Here is a 17,257-nt window from a genome sequence, read left to right on the forward strand (position 1 = left end):
ATTGGCTCCTATATAGCAGCAAGCAAAAAACATGCATTGCTTTTGCTTTTTGAAGGTGGGCTAGAAAAGCAGCCACAGCTCTGTGGAGTAAGTCTCTCCAAATAACATCAAGCTCCACACATGGCTAAACAGTGACTACATTTCACTAATGCTACCACTAGCATTAACACTTGTTTATGCATTTTTAGGAAGGCAGCAATTATTATTAAATCCTAGCCATGCTAGCTCTTGGATAGAAAATCTTGTTCATTTTTGTTTTCCACCATATTGGCCTGCAGTGACATTCAGGTAGCTGTGCAGGTTGAGCAGGGTAAATCAGTCTTAAAAAGTTAGGTAAGCCCATGGGGAAGCAGTTATGTCAGTTATTATTAAAACTTTTACAATTATTCCATTTGATACTATTATAGATACATACCATGTTATCTATAGATACAAACTGTTAAATCTTGTAGTAGGTCTTCACTAGCATAAAACAATGCATAAAGGAGAATAACATAGTAGCTCAGCAAATCTAAGTAACACACAGAGACAGCACATGTTGGACTTTGCATTATTCAGGCTAATAAGTAACTGAACAGTAAACTCAAACTTTTGTCTGTAACAATTAGAAACAAGACATGGCTTTCAATAGTCAAAGGTCAAAGCCAGCCTACTCATTAACTTAACATTTATTTTTTCCCTTATAGAAGTAAGGATAAACATCTCTCACTAATATAAAGTAACTTTCTCTAAATCAGGCTAACAGATGGAGAGTAAGAACAATCAAAGTGACTGGAAACTAGTTTCTCAAGTCTGATAGATTAGGTAGGATTTTATTTTATTCCATGTTACCTATGCCTTGGCATGACTAGCACAACTGCAACTCTGACAGCTCCAGCTGCCATTCCATGACTGCAGCTTCTAACTACACCTAGATGACATTTCCACAAACCAGAATTAAAAGTTTGAAAACTACCTGATGGCCAAGTTGAAAACCATTGCTTACAGCTGGCTCTTAGAGGCTACATATGCAAGTAATAGCCTTCGCCTGTCTTTTTTGTCCCACTGTAGTCTCAAACCCTCCCTTCCCAGAAAGTACTCCTCGGTCATGCACACACCGCCAGAGTCATTCTGCACTCTCCCCTTCCAGTACCCTTAGCTCCCTTCAAACAGGCACCTTAGGTGTGCAGGCTGATGCACCAGTCAATACAGAAATAATGCTTGCACCAGAAAAATTTTGGGTTTTTTTGACTCAGCTTTTGTTGTGGGTTTTTTTGGTTGGTTGGTGGGTTTTGTTTTGTTTTTTTAAATGTGTGAGATTGGCTAATATGCTAATTGAGTAGGGAAAGAGTGAATTAATGGACACAACAAAAATAAGCAAAGCTTAAGAAGCTATGCTAAAACCCCTACACCTTTAGGACAAACAAGATGTTTATTTAATCAAAATAATTTGCAGAAGTTAAAAACAGAAGCTACACAATTGGCTGTAACAAAGGCACATGTTCTCTCACTTCCAAGTAAAACCATAATTGACACCATATAAAAAAACAAATCTGTTTTAGGACTTCCACAGGAAGATTATTTTTTTTAAAAACACAAATCTGCTGGTTTTTACCACTGAACACAAGAGCTAGCTGCTAATGTGAAACATGCTTATTTTCTTAATTTGTTATGACAGCCTACCAAAGCTACAACGTGAAACTATCACCTGCATTATACTGTAGAACATGTTAAAATTCAGTGAAAGAACACAAGGGATTTGAACAAGGAAAGAAAGTCAGCATAAAGGATTAGTATGTCTAAGTGATGTCTCTGAAGATCTGATGTCAGTCATATGTTTGTCCTGTAAGACTACAGACCACATTTGCACATTAAAACACACACTCTGCATTGGAATCTGATGATTCTTCTAGGACCTTGAAGACACCCATTTTTTCCTTTTTCATTTTTTCAGAGGTCTTCATTTGATCTAGGATTAAAACAAAACAAAGATCAACAATAATAGGTGAAGTGGTGCAACCGTACTATTGCAGACATAGAAGTTGTATGTATTTTTTTTTGGATTTGGAAAGCAAGTTGATAAAATAATTTTGCTCCTTCATCAACAGTTTGCTACTAAAAGTTTGTGCTTGAAAGTATTTTTCATTTCTGTACTTAAGAAAAAAAAAATTCCAACACCTATGGCTACATCTGAATGGAAATAAGCAGTTTTAAAACCTGCCTGAACTAGTCTCATTTTCCTGAGAAGAAAACAGAATGCAGTAAAACTATTTAGTGAAGTTACTAGGAGAAACACAGAAAGTTAGGGCTCTGCTAAACAATATTCTTTTCTAAAGTTCAAAGACCTACATCTTGTTTTCCTTGCAATCACTAAGTTGCCCTTCCAGTGAATATACAGCTAATGAAAGAGTATTGTCTTTGTATCAAATTCAGTAATTATGGCTTACAGGGGTTGGAGGTGGCAGTGCAGTTTCTAAAGCATTAACAGCAGTTAGCTGTAGTAAATATTCAGTACATAATGCTAGACACTAATATCTTTCTATAAACATTTTTTGACAAATTTAATATACTAATTTTGCTTAGTATAGCCAACAAAAAAACCCAAAGAATAAGCAACCATTATAAATATGCACACTAATAACACAAAATAAATGGCACCTTCTCCAACTTGAAAGGAGAAATCAGATTGTTTCACAGCCTGAACTTGTAAAGATATAGACATATTATCAGCACATCATGAATAATTTTCTATATTAACAGTCAGTTAACTGAAATAAGCAGTTTTATAAAACAACTTCCTTAGATAATCTAGGGAAAAAATTTAAGTATAGCCAACAGTTCTCCTAAGGCAAAGTTATTTTACTCAGACTATACATATCACACTTATTTAAGGCTAGCTATCATTTTTACTTCTAAATTCTGTAATGACTGATTTTTTCTGTATCTATGCTTTGATGCTTTTAGTTTATCTCTGCTAAAGATGCTGAAGGTAGCAAAGCATACTGAATCTACTGTTTAGACAAATTCAACAATAATTTTTTCCTTTCTCAGAAAAGTTAAGGTTCTTTTATAATATCTTGGCTGGATCAAGCACTAGAATTTGCAGACAACCTCACAAATTTTATTTTATTAAAAACATTTGATCCTTTGACAAGCCATGGTAACTCTGAAAAGCTCAACCCCCCCCCCAATGTTAGACAACATTTTGAATTATGATAGTATCAAAATAGGTTTTTAAACAAGTTTGCCAAAATAAGTATTTTCTGAGAATAATTTCTATTTTGATCAATTATAGCAACTTACAGGGGAATTGCTTTGCAGAACACCTACTAATCTATCCTTTTTGTTCACAGTATGCTCAGGGCACACTATGTGTGAATGTGGTTTTCTAGAATACTTTTGTTTAAGGTCTCTTATTTCTTCTTCAGCAAATCCTGTTGGCAATGTCAGGAAAGAGACCAAAATGTCCTTCTTCAGATGTACAACACAGCTGTAGGAAAGTGAAGCTATGGCAGCTTTCTACATGTAAAGACTCTTACAAAACATGAATTTACTGTTGAAGAGGGGAAAAAAAAGAAAAAAAAAAACAGAAAAAACTCTGACTTACCAATAAGATCACTTCTATCCAAGAGTAACTCTAGATCTTTATCACTGATTACTTTTTCTTTAGATCCTTTAACCTCCCTGTTGAGGAAGAAATAATTTCTCAATACAGATAAAAGCACGTTACAGTTAGTATTGCATAGAAATCAGTTTTCCCACACAGCAGAATCCCTAGGACATTCTTTCCACTATGAAGATCCACATACCACTTAAGACAAGAGAGCTACTGACAGCTGCTTGCAAGCTGCAAGTTACAAACTCAAGGCCCAAGGAAAATATGAAACCTGCATACCTCTCATAGTCTCTGGATTTCAGTAATTCTATTAATTCCTGAGGGTCCAGGCAGCTCTTTGACTGTGCTAGACCAGATTTGCCACCTTTAAACTGATCTGTAGAAAGGAGAAGTTTTAAGAAAGTACACAGAGACAGGAACAATTTCTGCAAATTGTTAAATCAATGCTGGATGCACATATCAAACAAATTACTCTTGCATATCAAAACTAATGGCTATGTTTCGTTGTCTTAGCCCTCAGGTAAACACACCTTACGCTAATAGCCTAACTGATGAAAAAAGTCAGAGGTACATTAAGAGTTTACATGCAGGCCTTTCACCTTCTAGCTGTAGTATGCAGAAGAACTGATTGAAACACCAATTCAACATGCACACACACACACACACAGAGCAGAAAAGCCATTAGTTCTACTTACAGTAAAAACATTGTAAATAAAGTTAGATGGTGGATGCTGAAGTTTGCTCCCTTTGTATTGTAAGCTGGTTGAAACAAAGCAAGCAGTATTAACCACAAGATAGGAAATACAGGAAAGATGTGTGGTTTGCAGAGCTCCCAGTTTAAGGGACTAGGCAGACATGACAAAGTAATATATCTGACACAGGTTGGTTTCTTGGAAAAGACTATGCTAATGCCTATCTACACACAAATCTAGATGTCAGCCCAAATATCAAAAAAAAACCTATACAGGATTATAACTTAACTAAAGCCAAGCATGGATGAAGTCAAGCTCAGCTCTGCACATTTCAATGAGACAGCCATGGCTTACTGCTCTGTGCCAAGCTTCTTCAGTTTTTATCAACACACGTACCCATTTTATTAATGAGTCTTCATTGATCCCTTTCATCACACTCACTGCTGTTCTTTCCTACATCTTGGTTTCAGAAGTCCTCCCCACACCTTTTCCCATCTCCCTCCAATGACTGGCTGTTCATCTGTGAACTGCAAATCAGATGCAAGTTCCAGAGGAGTTTGAGCTATAGGATTCTTCCCCTCCGCCCCGCTAACATCTCCTGCTGTGACACACAGGATCCAGGTCCTGTTGTGCATTATTAGCGATGCAGTCTCTCCATTTTAGTTTTCAGTTTCACAAACTATATAGCATTGAATTAGTGCTATACAGGTCTTGGGTTGCAATAATAGTGACACAGAGAAAAATACAGAAGACTATCAAGCACTTAACATTTTAAATAGAAGTTTGTCCATCACTTCCTCTTAGTCTGACATCTACTAATTTAACTAAAATCATGCTGGTTCTCAGTTTCTTAGGCAACTTTCTTCAATAAAACAGAAGCACAAGATGGAAAGAGTAAACTGGTGCTGAGGCCAAAAAAGCATTCCGTTTTGCAACAAATTTCAGTTCTTAAGCTCCAGTACTTGTACTGTACACGCCCTACATGGTTAGACACCTGAAAGGCCTGACTTACGTAAGCTTTGTGATATTCCTTCCTCATTCACTCCTCCAAAGTTCCAACGCTTTTTAGATATTAAAAATAACAGGATCTATTACATCACTTTTACATTTACACAGTGGATCCAAAGGTTCCTGGAGGGGATACCCCTACCTAAGCTGCAAAGATTTTGATATGATTCACCAATAGTTACCAATACTCAACTTACTGCATGACCCAACGTGACACTTAGCTTCCTTCCAGTATAACTAGTCCCAGTTCCCATTGCTACTTTAGTATATGGCAGTCATCCACTATTAGAGCCCATTCTGTTTTGTGCGCTTATCTTGCCACTTTGGTTTTAACTTCAGGTTGGACCATAATCAAATCATTAAAACCCAAATTTTTCTTACTTAAATTGGTCACTTACATGCCTACAAAGAGTCAGACAGCAGTCACACCAAGACAGGGGTTGCAATCAAATTACAAAGAAAAGGCCTAAAGCTAGGATAAAGGAAGCATCTAACAAGGATTAGCTAAGATCATCCAAAACCAGAGGCATACCACAGCTTAGGCTTGACAAGCAGTGCACTGTGCAGTAGACAGTTACAGGTATGGTCTTTCTGCCCCTTTATGCCTTCAGGAAAATGTTTTGGGTTCCTCCCCACCCCCCCTTAATATACTATGAGAAGTTCCCAACCTCCTTTAAAGTTTAATATAAGGCTAATTATTGTCAGAAGCCCATATGAAGTTTCAAGAATTGTATTTTTCAAGTGAGCTTAGTGTTTGGAAAATGCAAAAGGGAACTACTGTCCAAATATCACAAACAGAATAAGCTACAGAAGCAAAGCAGGATTCTTGTAGGACCCAAACAGAAAAATTTACCCCCAAAAGAGACACTTCAACCCAGTCACTTTCTAAAGACTTTCGAGTATGACCAGCTATATAATCAAGAACACAGTAAGAATCACCACTTTCTGCACATAAAAATCAAAGACTATTGTTCCATTCAGCACTGGTTAATTGTTCAAACAGGACTATTCTACTATGGTTATAACATACTAGTCTTAAATTCAGAAGGACAGATGCAAACATGATGCTGAAATTTTTTACAGTGATATTACAGCTGCAGGATTTGCAATCTCAACCAAGTTTAGTAGGAATCCCACAGAAACCAACTTTCTGTGTTCTCTACCCATTTTACCAATTTTAATAGGAACACTCCGTACTCAAGCAAGTTTGCCACTGCAACTGGAAAAAAAAAAATCTATTCCTAAACCTCACATCATATAACACTGCTCTAGATGTCATTAAGTAGGCATATTGCTCCAAATTGTTATAAATTAATTATCAAGAATTGTTATAAATGAAACTACAACCAGTAAGAATTTTTTTAATCTGCTTTTCCATTTATATTCTGGTTCATTTCATTTGATTTTAAAAAAGATAATCAAGTCAGACTTGTCATCTACCCCCAGCATTTTTGATGCTAAAAGTTCAAAAACATTTGGGTCAGACAAACTATAATATTGCTGACAAGCTGCCAACAAGCCCAGAGCTCTACTCTCTTATTGCCTGGTTTTACCTATATTTCTTCCATGTATGCTCAGTGTCCCATCACCCATCTTTTTTTCCTTACCTACTAGTAAAGCAGTAGTCATAACATGGTGATTCCAGAAATACTAGAAGCGCTTTCCTTTAATTTGCTGCAGAATTTACCTACAATGTGTCTAACAATGCATTTTGAAAAGTAATACTATATAGGCACTTGTTAAGAGGATGAAGCTTTTTGCATTTAAGAAAAAATACTTAGCAGTCACAAAACAGAGCAGGTAAGAGTTCTCTTGAGATTTAAAGAAGTAGCACATGCTTACAGGAAGTCATAAGAGAAAGATACTAACTTTTGTGGATAATCAGCTTCTCCAGCTTCCTCTTGGCAGCTGCTCTCTCCACAATCTTCTGGTCAATAGTGTTTGCTGTCACAAAACGATAAACAACCACCGGCTTTGTCTGGCCAATTCTGTGACACCTGTCTTGGGCCTGCAAGTCCGACTGGGGGTTCTGAGCAGAAAAAGAAACAAGTTGGCTACGCCATTTACCACTTAAGACATGTGCCACAGGCAGCGTTTTCAATAGTGAGCTCTGAGAGTCAGAGTGGCCGCAGTAAGCAAGGCACCCATGGTATAAATAGAACTCTACATCTCTTGCCAGAGTAACCCAACTAGCTCAGATTGCTTCTGCACCATGTGCTGCAGTTTTCAACAGATGGACGTATTTTGTATCACAAATTTATCTGAGGGTCTTGGATGTAGGTTTGTGGGGGATTTTTGTTGGAAGATAAGAAAAAGGATTAACAAAGTTTTCAGCCATTTCTGAAGCTGCTTTAGCTCTCCTGAAGCTCAATAGTCATGCAAACACCAGAGGTGTCCATTAAAATAAAGTGAAGATGCAGAGGTCTTCAGTCATTTCCTTCCATACCTCTCTTCTTCCCAGCCTCCAGGTTCACAGGAGCAGCAGAATCCTAGCTAGCTAGAACACATGTGGCAAGTCACAGGAGATTCAAGGGGCTGGTACTAACATGGCAGCAGTTGGAAACAGGGAACCTGTAGAAGGTCTGGCTACATTTAGACTTAAATAATAAATTGGAAGAAGGAAATGTATCTTCAACAGGAAGATAAAAACCCTCCTGCTTTTGGTGTAACTCAAGGGCAAATAGGCTAGTTTTGGAAATCAACTTTAATGTTGTATTCAATAAGCTACGACTTTTCAAATGAGGCTGCATACTTCATATATAACATGTTTGCATACACTGCTTAGTATTATCTTCATGTAACACCCCATTAAAGTTACAGAAACTGACTATACCATAATGGGTTAGTAATTTATTATCAAAGCAGCAATAGAGAAAGCATTTTAGGACATGTATCACTAGGTTAACAGTCTGTCAACATACCCAGTCACTATCGTATATGATAACTGTGTCTGCCGCAGTTAAGTTAATGCCCAAGCCACCAGCTCTTGTACTCACTAAAAACAGGAAGACTTCAGGGTCAGTATTGAATTGATGCATCTGGAAAAGAATTCATCTATTAAAAAACAGCAGACGGATCAAACACAACGTCGCTAATGTTTTATTTTGACAGACCTGTGTTTAAAAAGATGAACACAGAAAATACACCACATGCTGTCAGAGGCCAAACTAACGCTTTAAGAAACACTGCATGCATTTGGGACAGGACAAGACCAAGAAGTGAAGCAACTGTATTTTCTTATCTGATGATTCCAGTCAATGAGTTGCCTACCACACAAAGTGGAGGTGACTATACTGAGGTATGGTCCAAATCACATTCACCTCCACATAACCTACCATCCAGTGATGAACAAGGTGAGCACAGTCCAAGCTGGCAGAGCCTAAAAACATACCTACTTCTTGACACAAGCAACAATCTAAAATATTGATGCCAACTTGACTGTAACTTCCAGCCACCCTGTATACCTCCTCCTCTTGCTTCAAAATTAAGAGTAACTTTCTGGCCTCCTACTCAGCATCTAGCCCATTTTCACTGCAAAATGTTTTCAAGTGTCAGCACAGCTCCTACTAGGTCTGCAACACCAGTCAAAACCTAGTCTACTTAGTCCGGCCACCCACATGCTGGTAGAAAATTGGAAGTATATAGTAATTTTCAGGACTTTGATCACAGCAAAGAAAAAGAAAACATCACCCCACTGCCAGGTGGAAGCAGCTAACCAAGCTCTCTAAAAGCCCCATATCCTCTGGGGTCTCCTGGACATCAGCATCTGCAGCACCTGCAGCAAATCATGGAGCTGGGAAGAGCCCTGTTGGACTTAGACTGGTGACCTGGAAGATTTCTCTTACTTGCATCCATACCACACTGTAGCAGGCACACAATCAACTCTTTAAAATCCCCACAAGCCAGCAGTATAAAATTTTACCAGCTTAATAAAAGTCACTATAGCTTGCTGACAAGTTGCTAATTAGCCTTTCCTCTTTAACAATCTGCTCTAACAGTAGCAACCTAAGTGTTCAGTGGTTTGGTTTTCCTCAGCCACACTGTGGCACAGAAAAAAATTGGGCAAAGGGAAGCACAGTTTGAGCTCGATGATCTGTCATCTGCCACTGTTTTTCTGTATCTTCACAAACACCAGTGCATACTTTGGAGACCAGATGGCAATTGCAGCATAACCCCTAGATACATCCTGTGTACTTCTTCCATATATGCATTGCTCTTGTTCATCCCTGCAAACCCTCAGAGGTGGTTTTCCAGAACCACCCTGCATGGCTGCGCTTAATGATAAATATGTGCGCCTTGGTAGTAAGGCATTCTGTGGTTATTGGAAACCACTACAAGTATGCAAGAACAAAGGATTGCACTGGAACAAATCCACATGCAATTTCAGGCTGTAGTTACATGTGTCCCACTAGGTACAAAACCTCATTATCTACTTTATTTGGCATTAGACTTGCAGCATGCTCCCATAGATGCTGGCATCACATCCTGGATACTAGGAAACAATACGTGCAAGGGTAAAACTGAGATTAGCATCTGCCACAATATAGATGCATTACATACTTCACATTTGGGCAATAGAGTACATAAACACCCACCATTCTACGCATACCCCAAGATAATGGTTAGTAACACATTTCATTGCTTCAGTATTTCCGAGCTGCAGATATTAAAAGCAGCAGCAAGGATGTCAGTTTTCAACATAGATGTCTTTTCTCTATTAAAGGCTAAATGCTTTGTGAAATCACATTGCAGTGTCACAGGAACAAGAATTTGCTAACAGGCTCAAAGGGCATGTACATCTACTTACATTTTCTTCTCTGTCTGAGTAGGACATAGAGCCATCCAATCGACTAAATTTGAAGTCTCTCAGATAGCAGTAATCCATCAAAATATCAAGCATCATAGTCATTTGAGAGAACAACAAGACCTACAAAACCAGGAAGATTCCTTAATACCATTTTTTGGTCATAAGAAGACAACTATGCCCCCTCACCCCCCAAATCATTAGCTTTACCTTATGCCCTCTCTTTTTCAGTTCTGGAAGCATTCTGTCCAAGAGTAGAAACTTGCCTGAATTCTTTACTAGATCTTCATCAACCTTGGAAGAGGGGAAAGGGAATCATACATTAGGAAGGAAGGATACCAAAGGTTTCCCTGATTCAGAAGCACCAACAAAAGCTGTCTGAAAGCTTCTCACAGAAACAACCTTGTACCATCTTTTAAACTAAAAGCTATAAGATTGGAAGGAACGTGAATTTTAGCAAACTACATTGAACCAGCTAAATCACAATTAAACTAAATCAAACCCCACCATTTCATACGCCCAAATAATTTTTACAAAAACTAATTAGTTTTCATCCCATTTCTGGAAGGAGAAACCCTGATGATTTTAATTTTTCCACATGGAAAAGCACGGTTGTTTCTTTCCCAGCTTGTAATTAATGCACAAGGCTTCCACCTACTGGATATAAGGAAGCACTGCTGAACGTGTTACTACACATGAGCCAAGTGACAAATGTTCATAGAACAAGTTTTTACACTGCTACCTTAGACCCCTGTTTTGCTCAAGAGAGTCTGTTAGATCTAATTCTTGCTATGGGCTAAGAGCAGGGATATAGAAGCTTCTCAGGTCTGAGCCATACAGCAGCCACCTTGATAATTTCTAATCCATTTTCCTGAGCAGGTACTAGCTCCTGCAAGTGGTGCCAACTGTCAGTCTGCATTTTCTACACATTAACTAATTTTCCCTCATCACCCAGACTGGGCTATCTGCTTTTTATGCACTAACCTTACATTGATAAACTTCAACAGGCTGCTCCTGACTGCACCTGAATCTGTTATCACTCATTGAACAGGAAACATGACTACACATGCCACCAAACCTACATTTAGAATGTGCAAGCAACTTCCCAGTTCAAGATTCTTTCAATTCAAATTACTTCACACTGTCCTATATTGCCCACTGCTTTGTGTAGATTAAACTACCAGATGGCCTTTGTGATATAATTTAGATTTTTTTCCCTTTTGAGGAGGAGAAAGGATGCTATGTGCTCTAAGCAGACTCTGTTGTACTTGGTTCAGCCCTTCAACACCTCACACTTAAGTTACCACCGCAACCTCCTGCAGCGTGTACAATTTATGTCATGAACGGTTTACAAGGTCAGCATTTTTTTGTTTTAAAAATTAACCTTTGTGAGGAGAGCTTGAGGCAGATCCTAAAACACCCCGAGTCAATGGAACCCAGCTACTGTTTGAATTCGGTAACTGCTCCCAGCAGATGAGCACTGATGTAATGAACACTATGGCATCACTGTGCAAAGGCTAAATAAGCACAGAGGGCTGAAGTGGTCTCCACAACTGCTGCTATAGGAAGCTTCAAAGAATGATTCAGTACACTGCTGGAATTGAATGGGGAGGCATATGTCAAATACATTGAAAAGGTCATTCTTTACTGCTGTTAGCTCACAGTCTATTGCTTTTTAATGCCTGGAATAATTTTTCTCATAATCCTTTAAAATATTCAATACCTTGAATTGTTGTGTAGCAGGGTCCAATGGATATTCAATAAGATAGGGGTGATTACAACACTTCCTCAGTAACATCATAATATTCTGCAGTTTAAGGTTCACCTCTGAATCCATGGGAATGCTCACTTCTACCACTGGCCTTGAAAAAAGACGTCATCTTATTAGTACAGAAAGTGTCACCTTATTACATTACAGATACTGAAGAGAAAAAAAAACAATAAAACCAAAATCAAGCAATGGATTCACATGCTGTGTCAAATGTCCTCAAAATCCCTCATAGTTAGTAAAACTATTACCAGATGAAACTTCTTTTAGTGCCACACTTGGCACCAAAGGCACAAGGGTTTGCCATTATTTGTTTAATACACAAAAGGACAGTACAGTCAGGAGTAATCAGAAGCAGAAAAAACAACTTGTGCAAGTCACCCAGCAGAAAAGGGAACAGAAGCAAGCCCTGTCTAGAGCAAATGGTCATATCTCCTGCAGAACAATACATAAGCTATTCCAAAATCAACTCTCCGCCTATCCTATTTCAGCCACACGTGCACATTGCAGGATTCACAACAAATACAGCTATTTAGCTCTTCCACATCTAAGTACTGCCTCCAACAGAAGAGATCCATGCATACCATAAAACTAATACAAACATATATTTAAGTGTCTGTTCCTGCAAAGTACACTGAACTACAATAAAAATCTAGCAAGATAAATACATTTCAACCCTGAAGATTAACCTGCTTTTCCTTATGCCCAAGGGACTTCCAACCCATTTAGAGCCACCAATAGACCTTGCCAAACACAGGAATGAACATGATTCCTCAGCTCCCTCAGTCCTGAATCTCAACTCTGATCTTCTTCACCAGAAAGTGACCAATACCTGTCACCAAAACAGCAATAACCATGCTGGCCATTTGGATTCCAGGCCTCAGCTTAAGCCTACACATTTTACAAAATTTAGCAAGAAAACTACTCCTCCCTTTTCTCCAGTCTTGAGCCTAAGCTTTGCTTCCAAGTATTCCCAAGTAATTCCACAAAAACCTAGGAGTTAACTGTAGTTAGCACACCAGCATTATCCCTTGTCCTGGCTTTGAGCCAATGGAAGATATACCTTTGAAGGTAACTGGACATTGAAGACAAAAGGTTTACCTGAACCTTGCAAAACCTAGCAATAAGCCAAGCTCTTTGTCCTCATTGCTAGCTATAGCCAGGACCTAAGCTATTACAATGAAATTCAACTACCAAATAACTAAGATGAAGCAGTTCTTCCATGGCTGGCACCCAACAAACACCATCTTAGACCTTGAGGCTTTGGTGAAGAGCTGTGGTTTCACCAAAATGTTTTAACAGCCCAAAGGAATTACATTTCACACTAGGACATTTTAGCTCTTTATGGATTATCAATACCACTATCATCACAAGACCTACCTAAGATTGTGACTAATGAAAACAGGGACTCAAAAAGCAATTTTATTGCTAGATCCTGCAAAGGCCACAGGTCTAGGAGTAATTGTCTTGTAGTTAACTATAACTCTAATGAGTCAGGGAGTGACAGTACAACCTAATCATTGCTATCATGGCCCAGCAAATATTAGGTAAAAGCAAAGAAACAAATCATAAAGCTACAAGGATAGTGAATTACGAAATGCCATTCTTCTTGATCAATTTGAATAAGCAAAGCTCTGGAAGCAAACCAAGATGGAGATATTCAGTATAACACACCAAAAAAAAAAAAAAAAAAAAAAAAAAAAAAAGAGAGAGAGAAAATCTTTTAGGGCAGGCACCTCTCTTTTTCTACTTCCTCTTGCATTTTGCTGATCAATTTTTCCAAGTCATCAGATGAACCATTATGTTCTTCACAATAATCAACCAGTTTTCGGCTACGGCGTTTTGGTCGGCCTGTAGGACTCAACTCAACTACTTCTTCCTGTGGGAAATGATAACATTGCCATCAACAGCAGATAGCTTCAGATTCAAAGACCTATGTTGACCCAAGAATTCTCAATACTGAAAAGTGGTCTCAGTGATATTCATCATGCAATATTTACTTAGACTCAGCAGCTCTAAGTTTTACTAAGTAGAAAACGCAGCCCAAATTTTAAAGGTCTATAATTGTAGATTTTGAAAGCTTCTGCTTGATTTTTAAAAGCTGCATTAGTACCTTACTGATTTTACAGCAGAAACTGTTAACACTATGAAAATTGTTATCTTTTCCCCCAAGCTACAAGTAATCAAGAACATATTTACACTCATATTGTATTAGTTCTGTGCCCACTGAGGCCACTCACAGTAACCGCCATTGAAATAGATAACAAAAGGATCCAACTAAAATTTAAGCAAAAAGTGGGTTTAGTTACAATGGTAATGAAGCAATACCAATGTGTTTTTCCCTACAAACCATTAATAGCAAGCACATTTCTAACATTCACATCAGTAGATACCTCATTATTTCCAAGCAGTTTCCTAATGGTGCGATTTACAATGGCAGTATAGAAAGTTTCTTGCTTCTTTGCCAGTGGTGCATATACCACAACTTCTCGTTTAGGAGGAACCTCAAGAGCAACATCAGATTTCAGTCTTCTCAGTAGAAAAGGTGTCAGAATCTGAAATGTTGAGCAGATGTGTTACAATGACTCAAAGCTCTCAACATGGCTAGTTTAAAAAAAAAAAAACAAAAACCCCAACCAACATCCCCTGCCCCCAACCAGTCTACTGATATAATGCTATTTTGACAATTTAAAGCAAAAGAGTTACTTTTCAGAGTTCCATATTTCATTTTTTAATATGGATGCCTACCCAAAACTTCTACACACATGCTGGTAATACATGTGTTCAAATAACACATCCATTGACATTTGAAATATTTTAAAGTGTTTAATAAGGGTCCAGTAGTAACTACATTACAGACCTTTCAAATAATTTTCATTAACTGAAAGTATTTGTATTATGAAACAGCTGATTTTAATTGTTAAATTTCTTAAATCAAGTCATTCCGGGAAAGCCCCAAACCTTTAACTGAAATAAATAATAAAATGTCATTGAGAATTATATCTAGAAGATAAAATTTTTATCTCTCACCATCAGCTTATGATGGGAAAATGATAGTTCTGTAAGCATTTATTTCCACACACACCCCCTCAAAAAAAGTTTTGAGCGTTAGTTTGGTTTTGAAGACAGCTACATTATACAACTAGTTTGTCAAAAGGTATTCTGTTCAACACCTAAAAGTTACATGAATTCCCTCAAAGTTCTCTTTCAACAAAATAAACATACCAATTAAATCTCTTGGCAAACAGAAGCAAGCAACTGCAATTAAGTTTGACTAAACTCAATTCAGTTCCAAGAATAAAAATGAGTCATTATCAAAGAGGTATATCGTTCCTTTCCAGCATTTTTAAGTACTGTAAAGATTGAAAAAACCCACAAGTCTAAGGAAGTCCAGAAGTGCCATAATAAAAGCCTCGGGCCCAGAATTCAGCTCCACAAACAAGATTTTGACACATTTCATAACAATGGTCAATGTTAGAAATAAACCATGAAAAAAACAACACAAAGAATAAGTGAAAACCTGATGCAGCATATGCAAGATGTTTTGCTCCCTTTCTTTAGCAATAATATCTTCAGCAGTTTCTGTAATGCTGGTAATATCAAACCAGGATTCAAAGCTATAAAAACAAAGCAAAAAAAGTAATAGTTTATTTCATAGCTATTATTCTTCATTATTTAAGTATACTATTCTTCTCCTATACTGTGATTTAAGAAAAACAAAGCACTAATATTCATCATGAACAGAGCGTGAACAGGAGGTATTTCTGAAATATACCTGTCAATTCAGATGCTTGAGGTTTTAAGTGATTGGTAAAAATATTTGTACTAGTTGAAATATTCACTATGATCTATTATATTCACTCTTGCCTATGTCTTTTTCCAATATTAGTCTAACATTTTGGCAAAGTTCTTCAACCTAACCTCCTACTGCTTCAGAAAAGGATCCGTCTCCCACAGGTCCCATGTCTGCCAGCCTCAAACAGCTTTCTCCAGCGCCTCAGAGAATCTCAAGCAGCACCAGGCACTTATGATTAGACAAACATCTCTTCATCCCAGATGCTCATGTCTTAGCTCAGAGTTGAGATTCCACTACCCACAGAGCTAATTAGCCAACAATTACTTCCTTATTTCTGAAACAAGCAAGTGTGAAGGCAAGACACATTTCAAAGCCTTTGCCACCAAATAATCATACCAAATTACAACCATGCCACAAAATAGCTCTTTGCATGCTGATACAAGTTTAATAATTAAAGTCACAATAATGCCCAAACAGAACAAAGGAGAGTAGTTTTCACCATCAGATCGCAACCTACCTTTTCAAATCGTCAAACACATCTGGCAAAAGGAAGTTAAGCAATGACCAAAGCTCTGCCAGGTTGTTTTGCAGGGGAGTACCAGTCAACAGGAGCTTATTGTCTGCATTAAATCGCTTCAATTCTCTGATAAGGCGGCAGTTCATATTTTTAATCCTGTGACCTTCATCTACTATCAGGTATTTCCAGAAGCAGTGCTGTAAAGAACAAAGGCTATTTCAGTAAATTTTAGCTTTACTCTACCAAAACATGTGCCAGATGAGAGAAGCAGCACTAATAAGACTGTGTGATACGGCCTGTTATAAAGATTCTATTTACTGTTGTTTCTCACTTTGCCAGACTAGAAGAGCCGAGTCCAGTTAATGCCATATACGTGCTTCATGGTGACTACATTTAGAAAGCTTAGGCGATTACAATAAAACTTCTACAAGAAACTCATCTCGCTTAAACAACCATTCTGATGTTAACCATGATATTTATACACTAAGTATAGCTTTTACTCCAAGCCTCCGTCACTACCACCTACATAAGAGGTAATGAAGAGAGCAGATATGCTGTAACTATCTGCTTAATTCACTTTTTGGATAGTGTTCTGTTTGAAGAACTTCTTAAGCGTAAGATTCCAGAGCCACTGCTCCCAAGGAAACAGAAGTGAATGCCAATATAAATGCTACAGTATAACATTAGTACAGGCAGCATGCAGGGTTTTTTTCCTGCATTCAAAAGCACTGTTATTAGTGATGAGGCATTTCACCCATCCTAGGGCTTTCAGGAGAATTTAGGTACCTGCAGGGCATTTCTGTCTCGCATTGCTATTTCAAAGGAAGTAATGACCACAGGATGGATTTGCAATGATCCTTGCCGCGCATGAATTTTACGAACCAGTTTACGACGTTCCTGCTGAGCTCCATGATAGAGCATTAGTGGAATCTGAAAGAGAGAGGTTTAGAAGCCAGGTGAACTAAGCTCATTTAAACTTAAACAGAAGATAGTAGAGATAATTAGCTCTGTTACAAGAAGGCTGTAAATGCAAGACATGGCACAGTGTGTAGTAACCACATAAACAACTACAATTCA

At 37.9% G+C, this 17,257-nt stretch overlaps 2 protein-coding genes across 12 annotated transcripts in view; both read right to left on the bottom strand.

Moving 5' to 3' along the window:
- Nucleotides 1–17,257, bottom strand: part of TLL2 (tolloid like 2) — a 321,269-nt gene that overhangs the window by 107,964 nt on the left and 196,048 nt on the right. The gene's annotated exons all lie outside the window — the stretch shown is intronic.
- Nucleotides 1,573–17,257, bottom strand: part of HELLS (helicase, lymphoid specific) — a 70,542-nt gene continuing 54,857 nt past the window's right edge. For all 11 annotated transcript variants that reach the window (XM_049809780.1, XM_049809784.1, XM_049809783.1 and 8 more), the window contains 13 exons: nucleotides 16,967–17,110; nucleotides 16,181–16,377; nucleotides 15,388–15,484; nucleotides 14,261–14,422; nucleotides 13,604–13,746; nucleotides 11,823–11,961; nucleotides 10,310–10,393; nucleotides 10,103–10,222; nucleotides 8,217–8,333; nucleotides 7,165–7,324; nucleotides 3,875–3,971; nucleotides 3,587–3,663; nucleotides 1,573–1,948 (listed from right to left, as the gene is read on the bottom strand). In XM_049809780.1, coding sequence (XP_049665737.1) covers nucleotides 1,851–1,948; nucleotides 3,587–3,663; nucleotides 3,875–3,971; nucleotides 7,165–7,324; nucleotides 8,217–8,333; nucleotides 10,103–10,222; nucleotides 10,310–10,393; nucleotides 11,823–11,961; nucleotides 13,604–13,746; nucleotides 14,261–14,422; nucleotides 15,388–15,484; nucleotides 16,181–16,377; nucleotides 16,967–17,110 — 1,635 coding nt within the window. In that variant the 3' untranslated portion in view covers nucleotides 1,573–1,850. The remainder of the gene's footprint in view (nucleotides 1,949–3,586; nucleotides 3,664–3,874; nucleotides 3,972–7,164; nucleotides 7,325–8,216; nucleotides 8,334–10,102; nucleotides 10,223–10,309; nucleotides 10,394–11,822; nucleotides 11,962–13,603; nucleotides 13,747–14,260; nucleotides 14,423–15,387; nucleotides 15,485–16,180; nucleotides 16,378–16,966; nucleotides 17,111–17,257) is intronic.

Source organism: Accipiter gentilis, chromosome 9 (assembly GCF_929443795.1).
Source record: "Accipiter gentilis chromosome 9, bAccGen1.1, whole genome shotgun sequence".
NCBI lineage: Eukaryota > Metazoa > Chordata > Aves > Accipitriformes > Accipitridae > Astur > Astur gentilis.